The 14,876-nt window shown below is 62.1% G+C and overlaps 1 protein-coding gene across 2 annotated transcripts; it reads left to right on the top strand.

The window, feature by feature from the left end:
* Positions 1 to 210: 210 nt before the first annotated feature.
* BLTP2 (bridge-like lipid transfer protein family member 2) lies at positions 211 to 14,559 on the top strand. 2 transcript variants are annotated; one of them, XM_082068813.1, is made up of 39 exons: positions 211 to 348; positions 967 to 1,096; positions 1,367 to 1,413; positions 1,697 to 1,859; positions 1,937 to 2,055; positions 2,419 to 2,479; positions 2,643 to 2,835; positions 2,919 to 3,042; positions 3,405 to 3,529; positions 3,608 to 3,675; positions 3,778 to 3,926; positions 4,138 to 4,256; positions 4,403 to 4,566; positions 4,708 to 4,972; positions 5,094 to 5,299; positions 5,460 to 6,555; positions 7,248 to 7,439; positions 7,523 to 7,725; positions 7,804 to 7,922; positions 7,997 to 8,217; positions 8,329 to 8,519; positions 8,606 to 8,705; positions 8,774 to 8,976; positions 9,745 to 10,039; positions 10,137 to 10,294; positions 10,387 to 10,593; positions 10,698 to 10,797; positions 10,911 to 11,093; positions 11,388 to 11,509; positions 11,587 to 11,742; positions 11,825 to 11,946; positions 12,031 to 12,211; positions 12,291 to 12,377; positions 12,467 to 12,577; positions 12,664 to 12,799; positions 13,019 to 13,143; positions 13,487 to 13,588; positions 13,663 to 13,797; positions 14,002 to 14,559. In XM_082068813.1, exons 1-39 carry the CDS (start codon positions 278 to 280, stop codon positions 14,182 to 14,184), a joined length of 6,732 nt encoding a protein of 2,243 aa, XP_081924939.1. In that variant the 5' UTR covers positions 211 to 277; the 3' UTR covers positions 14,185 to 14,559. The 2 variants fall into 2 exon arrangements, with proteins under 2 accessions (XP_081924939.1, XP_081924940.1); XM_082068814.1 differs by lacking the exons at positions 211 to 348; positions 967 to 1,096; positions 1,367 to 1,413; ... (7 more) ...; positions 3,778 to 3,926; positions 4,138 to 4,256 and having other exon boundaries at positions 4,405 to 4,566; positions 4,713 to 4,972.
* The last annotated feature ends 317 nt before the right edge of the window (positions 14,560 to 14,876 follow it).

Below are 14,876 nucleotides of genomic sequence, written 5' to 3'. Positions count from 1 at the left end.
ATCCTCTGTCGTGTGCCTGTTTGTGCGGGGCGTGACGGCGTTGAACGGTGCTGGGGGGCGGGCGGACCCGGTAACCCCCAAATATCCCCCCCAAACATCCCCCTCCCGGCCCCGGCGCGGCGCTGCCGCTCACTCCGGGCAAGCACCGCTCGGCCCCGCCGCTCGGCCCCGCCCCGCCCCTCCCAGCGGCCACTCCGGGTGCGCGGGCGGTCGGCCCCGCGGCGGCGGTACCGGGGAGCGGGGGCCACACGGACGCTCACACCGGGCCGGGGCCGCCATGCCGCTGCCCGCCGCCCTGCTCGGCCTCGTCGTCGTGGCGCTGCTCACCGGGCTGGCGCTGCTGGCGCGGTCAGGGCCGGGGGAGCTCCGGGGGGGCGGTAACGGGGCTGCGGGGGGACCGCAGGGGTTTGGGGGGGTAGCAGGGCTTGGGGAGGGGGCTTTTAGGGTCAAAAGGGCGGTGCATGGGGGTCCGCATGGGTTTTGGGGGGATGTCAGGGGGCCACGGGGGCTGCCAGGGGTGTGGGGGGACCCCGGGCTGGGGGTGAGGTTTTGGGAGTGCGGGGGGGTTCAGCAGGGGTTAAGGGAGACAATGAGGGTTTTGGGGGTGTGAGGAGTTTGGGGTGGCTCAGGGGGCTGGGGGAGAGGTGGTGTGGGGAGCCTGCAGGGGTTTGGGGGGGCCCTGAGGCTGGGGGGGTTGTGCAGGGCATTGGGGGGGTTGGGAGGGGTGTCAGGGGCTTGGGGGCTCACAGGAGTCCTGGGGAGCCTGCAGGCGTCGGTGTGGGGTGTCGGGAGGTGTGGGGGTCCAAGGGGACCCTCAGGGCTGGGGGTGACCCTGCAGGATCTGTGTCCCAGACTGGGGCTCTGCCTAGGGAGCCCCCGTCCAGCTGCGGGTGCTGGAGCTCGAAGGGCAAAGCTGGTCCCTGCCCCAGCCGGGGGGGTGACCCCGGCCGTCCCCTGTCCCCGCAGGTGGCTGGCGTGTCGCCTGGCCGTCACCTGGTGCCAGCAGAAGCTCCATGCGGAGCTGAAGATCGGCTCCTTCGGCTTCTTCTGGGCCCAGAACATCAGCCTCAAGTTCCAGCGGGAGCAGCAGACTGTGGTGGGTACCGGGGCGAGGGGCTGTCACGGGCACACAAGGACAGGTGGGACACTGCGGTCCCTTCCAGACTGGCAGCAAGTCACTGCAGCCAAGCTCCTGTCACGCAGCCCTGTAGCTGCTGCCAGGCCCTTCCTCCCATGGCCAAACTCGGGGTTTTTGGGTGCTCCCCAATTCTCCCTGCATGACAGGAGCACAGCAGGAAAGTCAGGATGAGCATCACAAGGCAGCACCAAGTTGTTTTCTCTCTGACCCGCCTGTGCATCCTTGCAGGAGATTGACAACGTTTGGATCTCCAGTAAACTGAGCCGCGAGCTGCCGTACGTACCCCCACCCCAGCTCCCTCCCTGCGCTCTTTAGGGGGTCTGGCTCATCCCTGGTCCTGCTGACTGTGGTTCTGCTGCCTTTACACCTTTCTGCAGTGCCTGTGTCCCCGTGGTGTGCTCTGTGTGGGACTAAAGCACCCTTCTTCAGGGTGACACAGTCTTGTTTATGTTCTTGTGCTGGCCCTATGTGTCCTTGGACGGGGAGCAGCCCTGGTGATGGGGCTGGGTGTACCATGTACAGCCTCTTGTAAGAGTTGCCTGTGCTGTTCTTCCACAGGCGCTACTTTGAGCTGTGTTTGGGCGAGGTGCGAATCCGCACAGATCTCCAGAAGGGCCCTGGGTTCCAGCCATCCATCCCGGAGACTCCCAGAGAAGCTGATGGAAATGAAAGCAGAGCAGACCTGACCCATAAACCCTCCCTGCTGAGGCTCCTCAGCCAGGTGAGACGCTGGCTCGGTGCAAGGCTGTTGTGGGCTGTGCTGCTGTTGGATGTCCCTCATGGTACCTTCCCCCCCAGCTCTTTTCCATCCACATGGACTCCATCAATGTCATCGTTCTGCACGTGGCCACCTCGGAGTCTCTTTGGCACATCCAGGCCAGCAAGACCCGTCTCCTCCTGAATGGTGATGGGAAGAGGTAACACTGTGCTCACATCCTGCTCTGTTCTCCCAGCCCTGGGTCCCAGGGGACAGGGAGGCTCCTCCAACCCCAGCCAGGCTCCTTGTGTCTCACCTCAGCAGCATCCCATATCACCTGTGATGTGACACATTAACCTTCTCCAAGGGTGGCTTGGTCTCTTTTCCCTTCACGGGAAGCTCGAGTTGTGTGTTGTGTAAATTTTGAGTTGCTGCACTGTGCACAGAGTTAGGAAGTGCTCTGCTTTTGGGAGGACCTGAAGCAGGGACTTGGGGTCCTGGTGTCCCCCAGAGAAGGGGTGTCAGGGGCTTGGTTTGGTGACAGCAGGACCCGCAGGCTCTGTCTGTTCTCTTCCCTCCCCAGCCTGACCTGCGAGGTGAGCCTGACCAAGGTGAACAGCAAAGTGCTCCGGAGCAGCCAACTGGTGAGTGCCGGGGAAGGGAGAAATTCAAGGACCCATTCCATCCTGTCCCCAAGGCTGGGCGATGCTGCAAGGCTCTGGGCTCTGCGCTGTGCCCAGCGTTTCACCTGCAGCACGCACCGGCAGGGAGTTGGGTGATTCCTGTGCACTCCGTGTCCCCGTGCAGGATGACACCTGCCTGGCAGAGCTGGCCCTGGCGCTGTCCCTCTCGCTGGAGTTCAGCAGCAAGTGGCGGCCGGTGGGCGTCAGGCTGCGCGTCCAGACGCTGCAGGCAGAGCTGCACGAAGGGCTCTTCTCCAGCCCGCTGCTGCACCGTGTCACTGCCCAGCGCAGCAGCGCGGGGGAGCAGCCCAGCCCAGGTCAGGGAAGGGACAGGAACAAGCCCTGGGCAGGGGCTGGCAGCCCCCACAGCCTTCGTGTGATGCTGTGTGTCTCTCTCCAGGCCCAGGGGAGCCCCTGAAGGCCCTGTCACTGCTGAGCAGGGACATGCTGCAGCTCATCCCCAGGAGGGTGGAGGTGAAGCTGGAGAACACCAGCACGGTGCTGTCTATGAACAGCCAAAAGAGGTAAAGAGGCAGGTGGAGGTTGTCCTAGCCCAAACCAGCGCTGGGGACAGGGACTTGGGGACAATTATGCCATTCCCTGCTCTGCCAGACTGCAGAGAGTGAGTCCTGGAGCCCACCCCAGTGGGAAGGACAGAGCTTGGCCTGGGGCTGGGCTCCTGCGGAAGCAGCAAGGGATGTGAGCTGGTTCTCTGGCAGGACAGCCCGATGGGATCCTGTGCTGATGGGACGAGAGCACTGGGCTGCAGCCAGGCACCGGCTGGTGTCTTTGTGCCAGCGTGCTAGTCAGCTGGGGACGAGAGACAGGAAGATGGGGGACGTGACAGTGTAGTTCCCTTCTGGCTGTGACTCCCCACTTCTTACAGACACCTCACCTGGAGCCTGAAGCTGCTGCAGTTTCTTTATCAGCGCGAAGAGGAGCAGATCCCGCTGCGCAACTTCACACCCACCTCAGACCTGGACCAAATGAGTGTGGAACTCCAGCTGGAGGGCAAGTAGCCAGGAGGGCACCCCTGGGACAGGGCTGCTGCCCCCACCACCCCTCACTTCTGCTCCTCTCTCTCTCCAGATGGCCTTCTCCTCTCCCAGAGCCGCCAGCGCATTGTGTGCCTCAACTCCCTGAAGACCAGTGTGCAGGTGAGTGAGTGCTGGGCACACTCCTGGCCCCCAGAGTGGGTGGTTTGGTTCAGCTCCTGGCACGAGTTATTTTTTGCCACCTGGCCCCTCTCCCTGCTCTAGGTCACAGCCATTGACCTCTCAGCTGCTGTGCTGCTCAACACGTGCATCATCCACTACCGCCACCAAGAATTTTCACACTGGCTGGGCCTCTTGGCACAGGAATATGGGTGCCGGGCGGTGTCTGTTCCCAGCCAAAGGCACAAGGGAAGGTAAATTTGGCCTCAGCACAGCTGCTGCTATCTCAGCTTGTTTCCTTTTGCCTGTCGCGCTCTGGCAGGGTTTCTGGGCACCCAGCACCTTCTCTGCCCTGCTCACAGCCCGTGGGACGGGGAGGCTGATATGGAGCGTGGCAGGTGATCAGGGAACCCCTGTGACACGCAGTGTCCTCAGTAACAGCCTGTCCCTGCTTGTCCTGTGCAGGAGCTATCCCCAAATCTTAGCGCCCATCATCCTGTCTGCCTCGCTGTCCAATGTCAATGTGTCGGTGCAGCTGGGGGACACACCACCCTTCGCCTTGGGCTTCAACTCCATCTCTGCAGGTACAGGCTGGCATGTGCTTCCCCGTGTCTGTGTCAGGCCAGGGGCTGTGACCCTGGCCTGGCTGTGTCTGGGTTGTCCCTGTTTGGGGACAGCTGTGTGTGCAGCAGTGAGCCCTGCGGGCACTCACCCTCCTCTCTGCCCGCAGACTACCAGCACCTGCGACCGCAGAGTGTGCACCAGAGAGCCGTGCTGGCCGTGGACCACCTGTGCTGGCGTGTGGGCAACGACTCGCACATCCAGCGTGCCCCGCATCCCCCCAACATGCACGTGTGGGGAGAAGCCCTCATCCTCGACTCCTTCAACCTGCAGGTGAGGGGTGAGCCGAGGGGGCGAGGGGTGGCTCTCAGGGGGGAGCTACCTGTCTGCAACTCCACACAGGTGTCACAGGGACACGTGGTGGCATGGGGACATCCTGCAGCCTGAAAGTCGTTGTCCTGTTTGTCCTTGTAGGGCAGTTACAACCAGCCCCTGGGCATGTCCAGTACCCAGTCGGACACACTTTTCCTGGACTGCACCATCCGGGGGTTGCAAGTGGAGTCGTCAGACACCTGCACCGAGTGCCTGGCCAGGGTCCTGCCCCTGTTCTGCCCACAGCCCAGTGGAGCTGAGCTTGCCAAGAAGCCGCCCTCTGCCTCAAGCGAGCCCTGGGGGCTGCTCTGGAAGGTGGATCTGAAGGTGGAGGATGTGAACCTTTTCACACTCTCAGCCCTGGTGGGTAAGTAGCATCCAGGGTGACTGCACATGGCCGTGCTGGCACAGCCCGTGCCCTCAGAGGAACCTGGCACATCACAATGTGTTTTCTCCGTGCCTCCAGCACTGACATGCCATCTCTTCAGGTGCCCTGGAGCTGCGGCTGGACACGCTCACTGTCCTGGGGAGCGCCGAGAGCTGTACCGTCAGTGTCCAGGGCATGGTGCTGGCCTTGGTGAAGAGCATCACAGAGAAAATGCAGCCATGCTGCAAAGCTCCCGCCATCCCCAACCCCATGGCCAACCTCCCCATGCTCTCTGTCACCTACCACAGCAGCATCCGCTCCTTGGAGGTTAGTGTGACCCTCGGCTTTCTGCTTTATCCTGTACTGGTGGGACTGGGCTGGATGGGGCAGGAGTTGGACTGGTTGGCACTGAAAGGTGCTAGAGAGGAGAACGGGGCCGTGCTGGACCCGGCAGTGACATGGTACCTCCTGGCTCTCCCCACTGTAGGTGCAGTGCGGCGAGGGGCTGGCGGTGCTGTGGAGCCCCCCCGACCACATGCACTTGTACCATCACACCCTGGCCACCCTGCAGTGCCACCAAGCCTTGCAGAGCGCCCTTGGCCATGGGACACCTCCCTCCCTGTCCCCAGAGAGCCCAACATCGCACTCAGCCACCCCGACTGAGCCACCGGGGCCTCTCCAGCCAGATGGGACCCCCCCCAAGAGACTGCTGTCCCTGTCACTGGAGCTGAGCTCTGCCAAGCTCACAGCCTTTGTCTCTGAAGCCAACTACATCAGCCTGGCTGCTGAAAGGACCTCGGTGAGCTGGCACGGCGGTGCCCTGCACGGCTACTGCCCCGAGCTGGCCGCCGGCTTTGACGGACACAGCATCTTCAGCTTCAAGGAGGTGGAGGTGAAGCTGCTGCCGGAGCTGGAGGAGGTCATCCTGCACCGCTGCGCCTTCCCCACCCTCCGCACCCTCCGCAACCGCGGCTGGGCCTTCTCCTTTGCCAGCGTGACCATTGAGTTCCCCTACCAGTACGACTTCTCCCACACGCTGGATGCTGCCGTGGGGGTGCAGAAGTGGCTGAAAGGTTTGCACCGGCGTGGGCAGCCCGCCAGCGCGGCGCTGCCCCCCGACCTCCTGCTCAAAGTGACGCATTTCTCCTGGGTCTTCCTGGATGACGTCTTCGAGGTGAAGTTACGAGACAACTACGAGCTGATGAAGGACGAGAGCAAGGAGAGCGCCAAGCGGTTGCAGCTGCTGGATGCCAAGGTGGCCGCGCTGCGCAAGCAGCACGGGGAGCTGCTGCCCGCCCGCAAGATCGAGGAGCTCTACGCCTCGCTGGAGAAGAAGAACATCGAGATCTACATCCAGCGCTCGCGGCGCCTCTATGCCAACACACCCATGCGGAGAGCCCTCCTCACCTGGACCCTCGCCCACTTGGAGCTGGTGGCCATGGCTGACGAGTCCTTCCATGGCACAGAGAGGGTTTTGGAGCAGATGAGGGACGTGGACAGCGTCAGCCCATTCCCTCCCGAGGGTTTGGATATGGTCACTCAGTGGTGCCGCATGATGAAGGGCAGAGTTGGCAGCTTCTTTGGTGAGTTACTTCACGTGAGAGTGCCTGTGGAGGGCAGCACGGTGGCTGCATGGCCTGGGCTCCCAGCTCTGGTTCCTCAGCACAGGACAGACATGGACCTGTTGGAGAGGGGTCAGAGGACCCACAGAAATGATCTGAGGCTGGAACAGCTCTGCTGGGAGGACAGGCTGAGAGAGTTGGGGGGGTTCAGCTGGAGAAGAGAAGCTCCGGGGAGACCTTATTGCGGCCTTTCCATACTTAAAAGGGGCCCATAAGGAAGATGGGGACAGACTTTTTAGCAGGGCCTGTTGTGATAGGACAAGGGTGATGGTTTTAAACTCGAGGGGAGATTCAGGCTGGATGTGAGAAAGAAATTTTTTTACACTGAAAGCGGTGAGAGCCTGTCCCAGGTTGGCCAGAGAGGTGGTGGATGAACCATCCCTGGAGACATCCCAGGTCAGGCTGGATGGGGCTCTGAGCAACCTGAGCTGGTGAAGATGTCCCTGCTCATGGCAGGGCTGGCACTGGATGAGCTTTGAAGGTCCCTTCCAACCCAAACCATTCTGTGATTCTATTCTATGATTTTTGGATGTTCGAGGGAGTGGGAAGGGTGTAGAGATGTGACAGGACAGCGGCTCCTGCTATGGCCTAGAGTGGGGGACCAGGGCAGTGTCCCTTTGCTGCCCGTCTCCCAGCGCCCCCTCTCCCCGCAGTGCGGATCCGGGACTACCCTCGCTACCTCTTTGAGATCCGGAACTGGCAGCTCTCGGGCCGGCTGATCGGAGCCGAGCAGTGTGGCCAGCCCTGCTCCCGCCGCCGCCAGGTCCTGAAGCTGGGGCTGCCCTGGGGGGACGCGGTGGTGGAGAGGAACATGCCACCCTTGAAGTTCTACCACGATTTCCACTGTAAGAGCAGGAGGGCTCTGTGCCGGGGTGGGGATGGGGTTGCGTGGGTATCCAAAGGGCTGAGCCAACCTCTGTGTCCCCAGCGGAGATCTCCCAGTACACCATCGTGTGGGGACCTTGCTGGGACCCGGCCTGGACCCTGATCGGACAGTGCGTGGATCTCCTCACCAAGCCTTCAGAGGACCCTAGTGCCCCATTGCCCTGGTGGGACAAGAGCCGCCTTCTCTTTCACGGGGACTGGCACATGGACATTGAACAAGCCAACCTGCACCAGCTGGCCACCGAGGTGGGTGCCGGGGGGTCCGTGAGCTGAGTGCAACGTGGAGCCAACTCACACCTGCCTTCCCCATGCTTGTCCTTGCAGGACCCCTACAACACCACGGAGAACATGCACTGGGAATGGAGCCACCTCTCCTTCCACTGGAAACCCGGGCAGTTCGTCTTCAAGGGCAACCTGGACGTCAATGTCCGGACGGCCTCCAAGTGCGTGTGGGCCTGGGAGTGCGGGAGTTGCCACCAGAGCTGGGTGGGTGACCGGGGTCTTGTTCCCCATCCAGGTATGACGACTGCTGCTTCCTGCACCTGCCTGACCTGTGCATGACGCTGGACCTGCAGTGGCTGTGCCACGGGAACCCCCATGACCACCACGGCGTGGTGCTGCGCTCCCCCGAGTTCCTGCCCGAGGTGCCGCTGGGGCAGCAGTACGATTCCTACCGTGCCTTCCGCTCTGAGAACCTCAACCTCTCCATCCGGATGGACCTGACGCGGCCCAGCGAGGGTTGGTGGCAGCACCCCGGGGACTCCCAGGGGGATGGGACAGGGCATGCTCGTTTAGGGTTGGGTGCTGCCATGTCCCTGCAGTGCTGACTGATGGCTGGTGTCTTCTCAGAGCACTCCCAGCCCCGGATCCTGCTCTACAGCAGCACCCTCCGCTGGATGCAGAATTTTTGGGCCACGTGGACCAGCGTGACGCGCCCCATCTGCCGCGGGAAGCTCTTCAACAACATGAAACCCAGTAAGAAGAAGCTGGGGCAGCATTACAAGCAGTTGTCTTACACCGCGCTCTTCCCGCAGCTGCAGGCAAGTTCTGGGGGTGGGGGTCTGGTGTTACCCCCCCAGCTCTGCCTGCGCTGGGCTCTCAGCCCATGCTCTCTGCTCCCTCGCAGGTGCATTACTGGGCCTCCTTTGCTCAGCAGCGGGGGATTCAGGTGGAGTGCTGCCAGGGGCACATCTTCACTCGTGGCACCCAGCGGCTCATCCCGCAAGGTGAGTGGGGGCCCCCCCGGCAGTGTTTCCAGGCAGGGCAGGGCCCCCGTCTGACCCCTGTCCCCCAGCCGGCACGGTGATGCGACGCCTGATTTCGGAGTGGAGCATCACACAGATGGTGAGCGACCTGAGCCAGGTCACCGTGCACCTCATGGCCTCCACTTGTGATGAGAACGCCGACCACCGGCTCGACACCCTGGTGAAGAAAACCCATCTGCTGAGCCTCTCCTCCCTCACCTACCAGCGGCACAGCAACCGCACGGCTGAGGAGGTACTGCTGCAAACACACGGGGCACAGCAGGTGTAACCCAGCCTGTGCTGGCCTGGTGGCATCTCCCTGGGACAAGGGGACCTTCGTCTTTGGGTGCAATGGAGGAGGGATTTGCCTGTAGAGGAGACAAACCTGCAGGGCCTCTGATCTCCCAAGTGCTTGGCCAAAGGGATATCTTGTTCCTGCCACAGTGTCCCTGGTGTGGGTCCTGGGTGAGGGCTCTGGGGTGGTTCCCCTGGCTCTTGTCCCCACACTCTGACTGTGGGGTCTGGAGTGAGTTCAGAGAAGGGAACGGAGCTGGGGAAGGGGCTGGATGGAGCACAAGTGTGATGGGAGCGGCTGAGGGACCAGGGGGTTCAGCCTGGAGAACAGGAGCTGAGGGGAAACCTTCTTACTCTCTGCAACTGCCTGAAAGGAGGTTGGAGCATGGAGGGTGTTGGTCTCTTCTCCCAAGTAACAAGCAATAAGACGAGAGGAAACGGCTTCAAGTTGCACCAAGGGAGGTTCAGATTGGATATTGTGAATAATTTCTTCATGGAAAGCGTTGTCAGGCATTGGAACAGGCTGCCCAGGGCAGTGGTGGAGTCTCCAGATGAAGTTCTTATGGTTTAGTGCTGGTGTTGGTTCAGTGGTTGGACTCTATGATCTTGAGGGTCTCTTCCAACCAAAAGGATTCTGTGATTCTATGACTCCCAGCTGTGTGTGAGGCCCGTGGGCAGGGGCTGGGGGTGACTTTGCCATGCTGAGCTTCTGACCCTCCATGCCCAGGAGCTGCCCCTGCGGGATGGGGACGATGGTTTCCACACACACCAGCTGCACTTGGTGGACCTGCGGGCGTCCTGGACCACCACCAACCGGGACATCGCCTTCGGCCTCTACGACGGCTACAAGAAAGCGGCTGTGCTCAAGCGTAACCTGTCCACTGAGGCTCTGAAGGGGCTGAAGATTGACACGCAGCTCCAAGCCAAGAAGCTGAAGCGGGGCCCGCTCTCTGCTCACTCTGTCCCTGCCAGAGTCACCGCTCCCATCACCAGCGGCCGTCCTGAGAGAGCCTCCTCAGGGGGTGAGCGAGGAGAAACCCAACGCCGTGCCTGCCCTCACCCCGTCACCCTCAGCCAGCCCCCCCAACAGCCTCACATTAACCTTTTCTCCTTCCCCAGGTGCCTACATGCTGCAGAAGCTCATAGAGGAGACAGACAAGTTCGTGGTCTTCACGGAGGAGGAATCGGGGGCGAGCGAGCAGCTGTGCGGCATCGCTGCCTGCCAAACCGACGACATCTACAACCGCAACTGCCTCATCGAGCTGGTCAACTGCCAGGTACCTGCCTGTCCCCACGGGCTCGCTGAGAGAGGGGCCGTTCCTGCCCCAGAAGGGCTTGTCTGCCCCCCAGGGTCTCTCTCTCTCCACAGATGGTGCTGCGCGGTGCAGAGACGGAGGGCTGCGTGATTGTGTCTGCTGCAAAAGCCCAGCTGCTGCAGTGCCAGCACCACCCTGCCTGGTACGGGGACACGCTGAAGCAGAAGACGTCCTGGACCTGCTTGCTGGACGGCATGCAGTATTTCGCCACGACAGAAAGCAGCCCCACTGAGAGGGAGCATGGGCAGCTCTGGCTGGAGGTGAGCAGCTGTGGGGGGCTCTGATGGGGGACAGGCAGCGCTGGCAGTGCCCTGGGCAGGGCAGGAGAGCAGGGACAGCCAGCTGTGCCTCCTTGTGTCCCCAGGTGAAAAATATTGAGGAGCATCGGCAACGGAGCCTGGACTCGGTGCAGGAGCTGATGGAGAGCGGGCAGGCGGTGGGGGGCATGGTCAGCACCACCACAGGTAATGCCAACCCCAAAACTACTCATGTGACCCTGGCCTGTCGCCCTGTGCCATGGGGTCCCCAGCATGCCAGGATGTGGCATGCAGACCGTGGTCCCCCTGCCTGTTCCCAGACTGGAACCAGCCCTCAGAAGCCCAGCAGACCCAGCAAGTGCAGAGGATCATCTCTCGCTGCAGCTGCCGCATGTACTACATCAGCTACAGCCACGACATCGACCCGGAACTGGCCACGCAGATAAAGCCCCCCGAGACTCCCGTCAACCAGGAGAAGGAGGATCTGCTGAAGAAACAAGAGGGTGGGTACCCCCAGGCAGTATGTCTCGGGGGGTCAGAGCTCTGGGCTGACCTACTGGTGCTGGTTAAATCCAGGGACGGTCTGTCCTGGCCCCGCTGAGATCAGAGGGGTGCATATAGGAGGGTTCCCTAGCCCCATGGCCATGCGCCAGATGATGCTGGACATGCTGTGGCTGCTGGAGCCGGTGTAACCACCTTGGCTTACTCCCCATCCGTCTCCATCTCTGGCTGCCCCCCACATGCATCCCATTTCTGGCCACGCTGAGGCCCCACTTGCCCTTTGCATGTCCGTGCAGGAGCTGTGGATACATTCACGCTGATCCACCATGACCTGGAGATCTCCACCAACCCTGCACAGTACGCCATGATCCTCGACATAGTCAACAACCTGCTGCTGCACGTGGAGCCCAAACGCAAGGTACTCACCAGGCTTCTGGTGACCATGTCCCTCGCTGCACCCAGGGCAACCCTAACCTTCCCTGTCCCTCTGTCCAGGAGCACAGCGAGAAGAAACAACGGGTGCGCTTCCAGCTGGAAATCTCCAGCAACCCTGAGGAGCAGCGCAGCAGTATCCTGCACCTGCAAGAGGCCGTGAGGCAGCACGTCGCGCAGATCCGGCAGCTGGAGAAGCAGATGTACTCCAACGTGAAAGTGAGCCCACATCCCAGCAGGGCCTGGCTCTCCGGGGCCCCTGCTCTGGGACAGAGGGTGCTGAGGGTTGTCTGTCCTTCAGTCCTTGCAGGATGACAGCAAAAACGAGAGCTTGCTCGACCTCAACCACAGGCTGCAGCAGCAGCTGAGCCAGGAGAAAGCTGACCTGCAACTGGAGAGCGAGGAGCTGAACATCCTGATCAGGTAGGGGCCATCTTTGGTTTCCCCAGCGTTGTGTCGCCCTTACTCCAGGGGTCCCGCATCCCAGTGCTCCCCTCTCTGCTGCAGGTGCTTCAAGGACTTCCAGCTCCAGCGAGCTAACAAGATGGAGCTGCGAAAGCAGCCGGAGGACGTGAGCGTGGCACGGAGGACTGAGTTCTACTTTGCCCAGGCACGCTGGCGCCTGACCGAGGAAGACGGGCAGCTGGGCATCGCCGAGCTGGAGCTCCAGCGCTTCCTCTACAGCAAGGTACTGGGGTGGCTGGTGGCACCCACAGCCCCCGAGCCAGGGACCAGGACGTGCGGCGCTGACGGGTCTGTGTGTGCAGGTCAACAAGTCTGACGATACGGCCGAGCATCTGCTGGAGCTGGGCTGGGTCACGATGAACAACCTCCTGCCCAACGCTGTGTACAAGGCAAGTGGCAGCCTTGTGGAGTAACCCCGCACCCTGGGGACCCAGGGGTGGCCTGTCCTCACCCTGGCCACCCGTCCTCTTCCCTGCAGGTGGTGCTGCGTCCCCAGAGCTCCTGCCAGTCCGGCCGGCAGCTGGCACTGAGGATCTTCAGCAAAGTCCGGCCGCCTGTGGGAGGCATCTCCATCAAGGAGCATTTCGAGGTGCCATGGTCAGGCTGGGAGGTGACAGCGTCTCTATGGGACATGGGCAGCGTGTGCCCGGCTCTGACGTGCCTCTCTCCCCGCAGGTGAACGTGGTACCCCTCACCATCCAGCTCACCCACCAGTTCTTCCACAGGATGATGGGTTTCTTCTTCCCTGGCCGCAATGTGGAAGAGGAGGAGGTGGGGGATGAGGAAGACAAGTCCAAGTTGGTGACAACAGGTGAGTGGCTCATGCTCACCCTCCTCTTCGGATGTGATGTCCCTGAGCAGCTCTGGCTGCGTGGCCAGGATATGTTTGGAGGCAGCTGCTGGCGGGCCATGTGTTGAGGAACAGGGACGTGTGGTCTCCCTTGTGGGCAGGGAGCCGTTGGGGGGGGTCTGGGTGACAGCTGTCCCCCAGCCGGACACCAGCCACCGCTCCCCACCCTGTTTGTCCCAGGGATCCCTGTGGTGAAGCCACGGCAGCTGATTGTGGCTGATGACTCGCTGGGTCCAGGGAAGGGAGTCGCTCAGGGACTGAATCGGACATCAGGGGTCAGAAGATCATTCCGAAAAACACCCGAGGTACCTGCTGCTGCCTTGAGGGGGGAAGGTGGGAGAGCCCGCCTGCGGGGCCAGGCTGTTCTCCCTCGGTGGCAGGGCTGGGCAGCCATGTCCTCCCCAGTGTGCCTGTCTATTTTCTCCTGCTCCCTCCCACCATGAGGATTCACATCCCTTACAACCAAGCACCTGCACTCTTGTTGTGATCCCTGCAGCATCTCATTTTCATAACACTGTGCCAGAGCTGCTCTCACCTCTCCTTAGTGAAGCAATGCCATGGCCTAGTGCCCAGCCGTCCCTTCCCCGCTGGTTCCTGGCTGCGTCCCCTCTCCTCCCCTTCTGCTCACGGCTCCTGCTCTGTCCCCAGCATCCTGTGGATGACATCGACAAGATGAAGGAGCGTGCGGCCATGAACAACTCCTTCATCTACATCAAGATCCCGCAGGTGCCGCTCTGCGTCAGCTACAAGGTGCGGGGCTGGTGGGATGGGACGTGCTGGGAAGGGAACATTGTCCCACGCTGCCTGACACCCCTGTCACCCAGGGCGAGAAGAACAGCGTGGACTGGGGCGACCTGAACCTAGTGCTGCCGTGCCTGGAGTACCACAACAACACATGGACGTGGCTGGATTTTGCCATGGCGGTGAAGAGGGACAGCCGCAAAGCCTTGGTGGCACAGGTACATGGGGCCCCATCCCGCGGTCCCTTCTTCCTGCTCACGGGGGGTGCCGGAGCTGCTCTGCCCAGGACAGTGGTAACCCCATGGTTGCAGCACATTCTCGAGCCGGGGGCAGCCAGGCTGGCTCGGCAGCTCGGACTCTCACCTGTGCCGAGGGGCCTGGGTGCAGCCATGGAGTGCTGAGCCCCCTAAATCCTGGGGCAGGTGATCAAAGAGAAGCTACGTCTCAAGCCGGCAGCAGGCGCAGAGGCCCGGGGGAAGCTGGAGAACAAATCGGACGGGACCATCCAGCAGCAGGAGGAGGATGAGAAGGCGCGTCTGCTCATCGGGCTGAGCGTTGGCGAGAAGAACCCCAGCAAGAAGTCGATCTTTGGCAGGCGCAAATGATAGCAGCACCCGGCTGGCCGGGAAGGGACTGGGGTGCCCCATGCTCCCTGACTCCGGAGGGACACCCCTATGCCTGGGGGGCCGCCCTGCTCTGTGCGGTAATGCCCGAGGTGGGGCTTAGCCATGCGCAGGCCCTCGGCAGCCCTGTGGCTGTGGGGCAGGGGTGCAGCAGCATGGGTGTGTGCGGCACGGCGTGCTCTGGGCCGTTTTGTGGGGCACAGCCCCCCTGTGCCAAGTGTTCCTGCGAGCTTCCCCCCTCCCTGCTGTGCGGGTGCTGGGCCTGGCCCTGGGGCCCGGTGGAGCAGCAGGATCGCTCCGGGCTGGGAGAAAGGGGACCGGGAGAGAGTTTAAATAAAGAGTTTTTAATTTGGAACAGTCTAGGGTCAGTGGTGCGTTACTCGCCTCCCCATTCACCATCCCCCTCGGCCTGCTCTGGCTTCACCCCCTGCCCTTCCCTGGGGGGTTGCGATGGGCACCCGCTTTGGGGGCTTGGGGTTCTCTTGCAGCATCCACATAGCCCGGGGCTCAAGCCCTGGTGCTTGTCCCTCTCTGGTCTCCGTGAGCCCGGTGGTGGCCGGGGCTCAGCAGGGGCTGTGGGTGCCCCACCAGCTGCCCCGGGGCAGGGGGTGCTGCGGCAAGTGGGGTGCACAAAGGGAGGAAAAGTGGCTGAAAGGGGAACCCCAAATTGTGCA

The sequence above is a fragment of the Streptopelia decaocto genome (genome assembly GCF_964273445.1).
Source record: "Streptopelia decaocto genome assembly, chromosome: 18".
NCBI classification, from domain to species: Eukaryota; Metazoa; Chordata; class Aves; order Columbiformes; family Columbidae; genus Streptopelia; species Streptopelia decaocto.
The sequence above is the reverse complement of the archived record's forward strand: the minus strand, read 5'-3'. Positions and strand labels throughout refer to the sequence as shown.

What these genes read in the sequence shown, in the direction of transcription:
- BLTP2 (XM_082068813.1), top strand. Translation starts at nt 278, where the DNA reads ATGCCGCTGCCCGCCGCCCTGCTCGGCCTCGTCGTCGTGGCGCTGCTC. An exon ending in AAACTGAGCCGCGAGCTGCC is followed by an intron (nt 1,414 to 1,696) that starts GTACGTACCCCC and finishes GTTCTTCCACAG; the next exon opens with GCGCTACTTTGAGCTGTGTT. An exon ending in GGGGGAGCAGCCCAGCCCAG is followed by an intron (nt 2,836 to 2,918) that starts GTCAGGGAAGGG and finishes GTCTCTCTCCAG; the next exon opens with GCCCAGGGGAGCCCCTGAAG.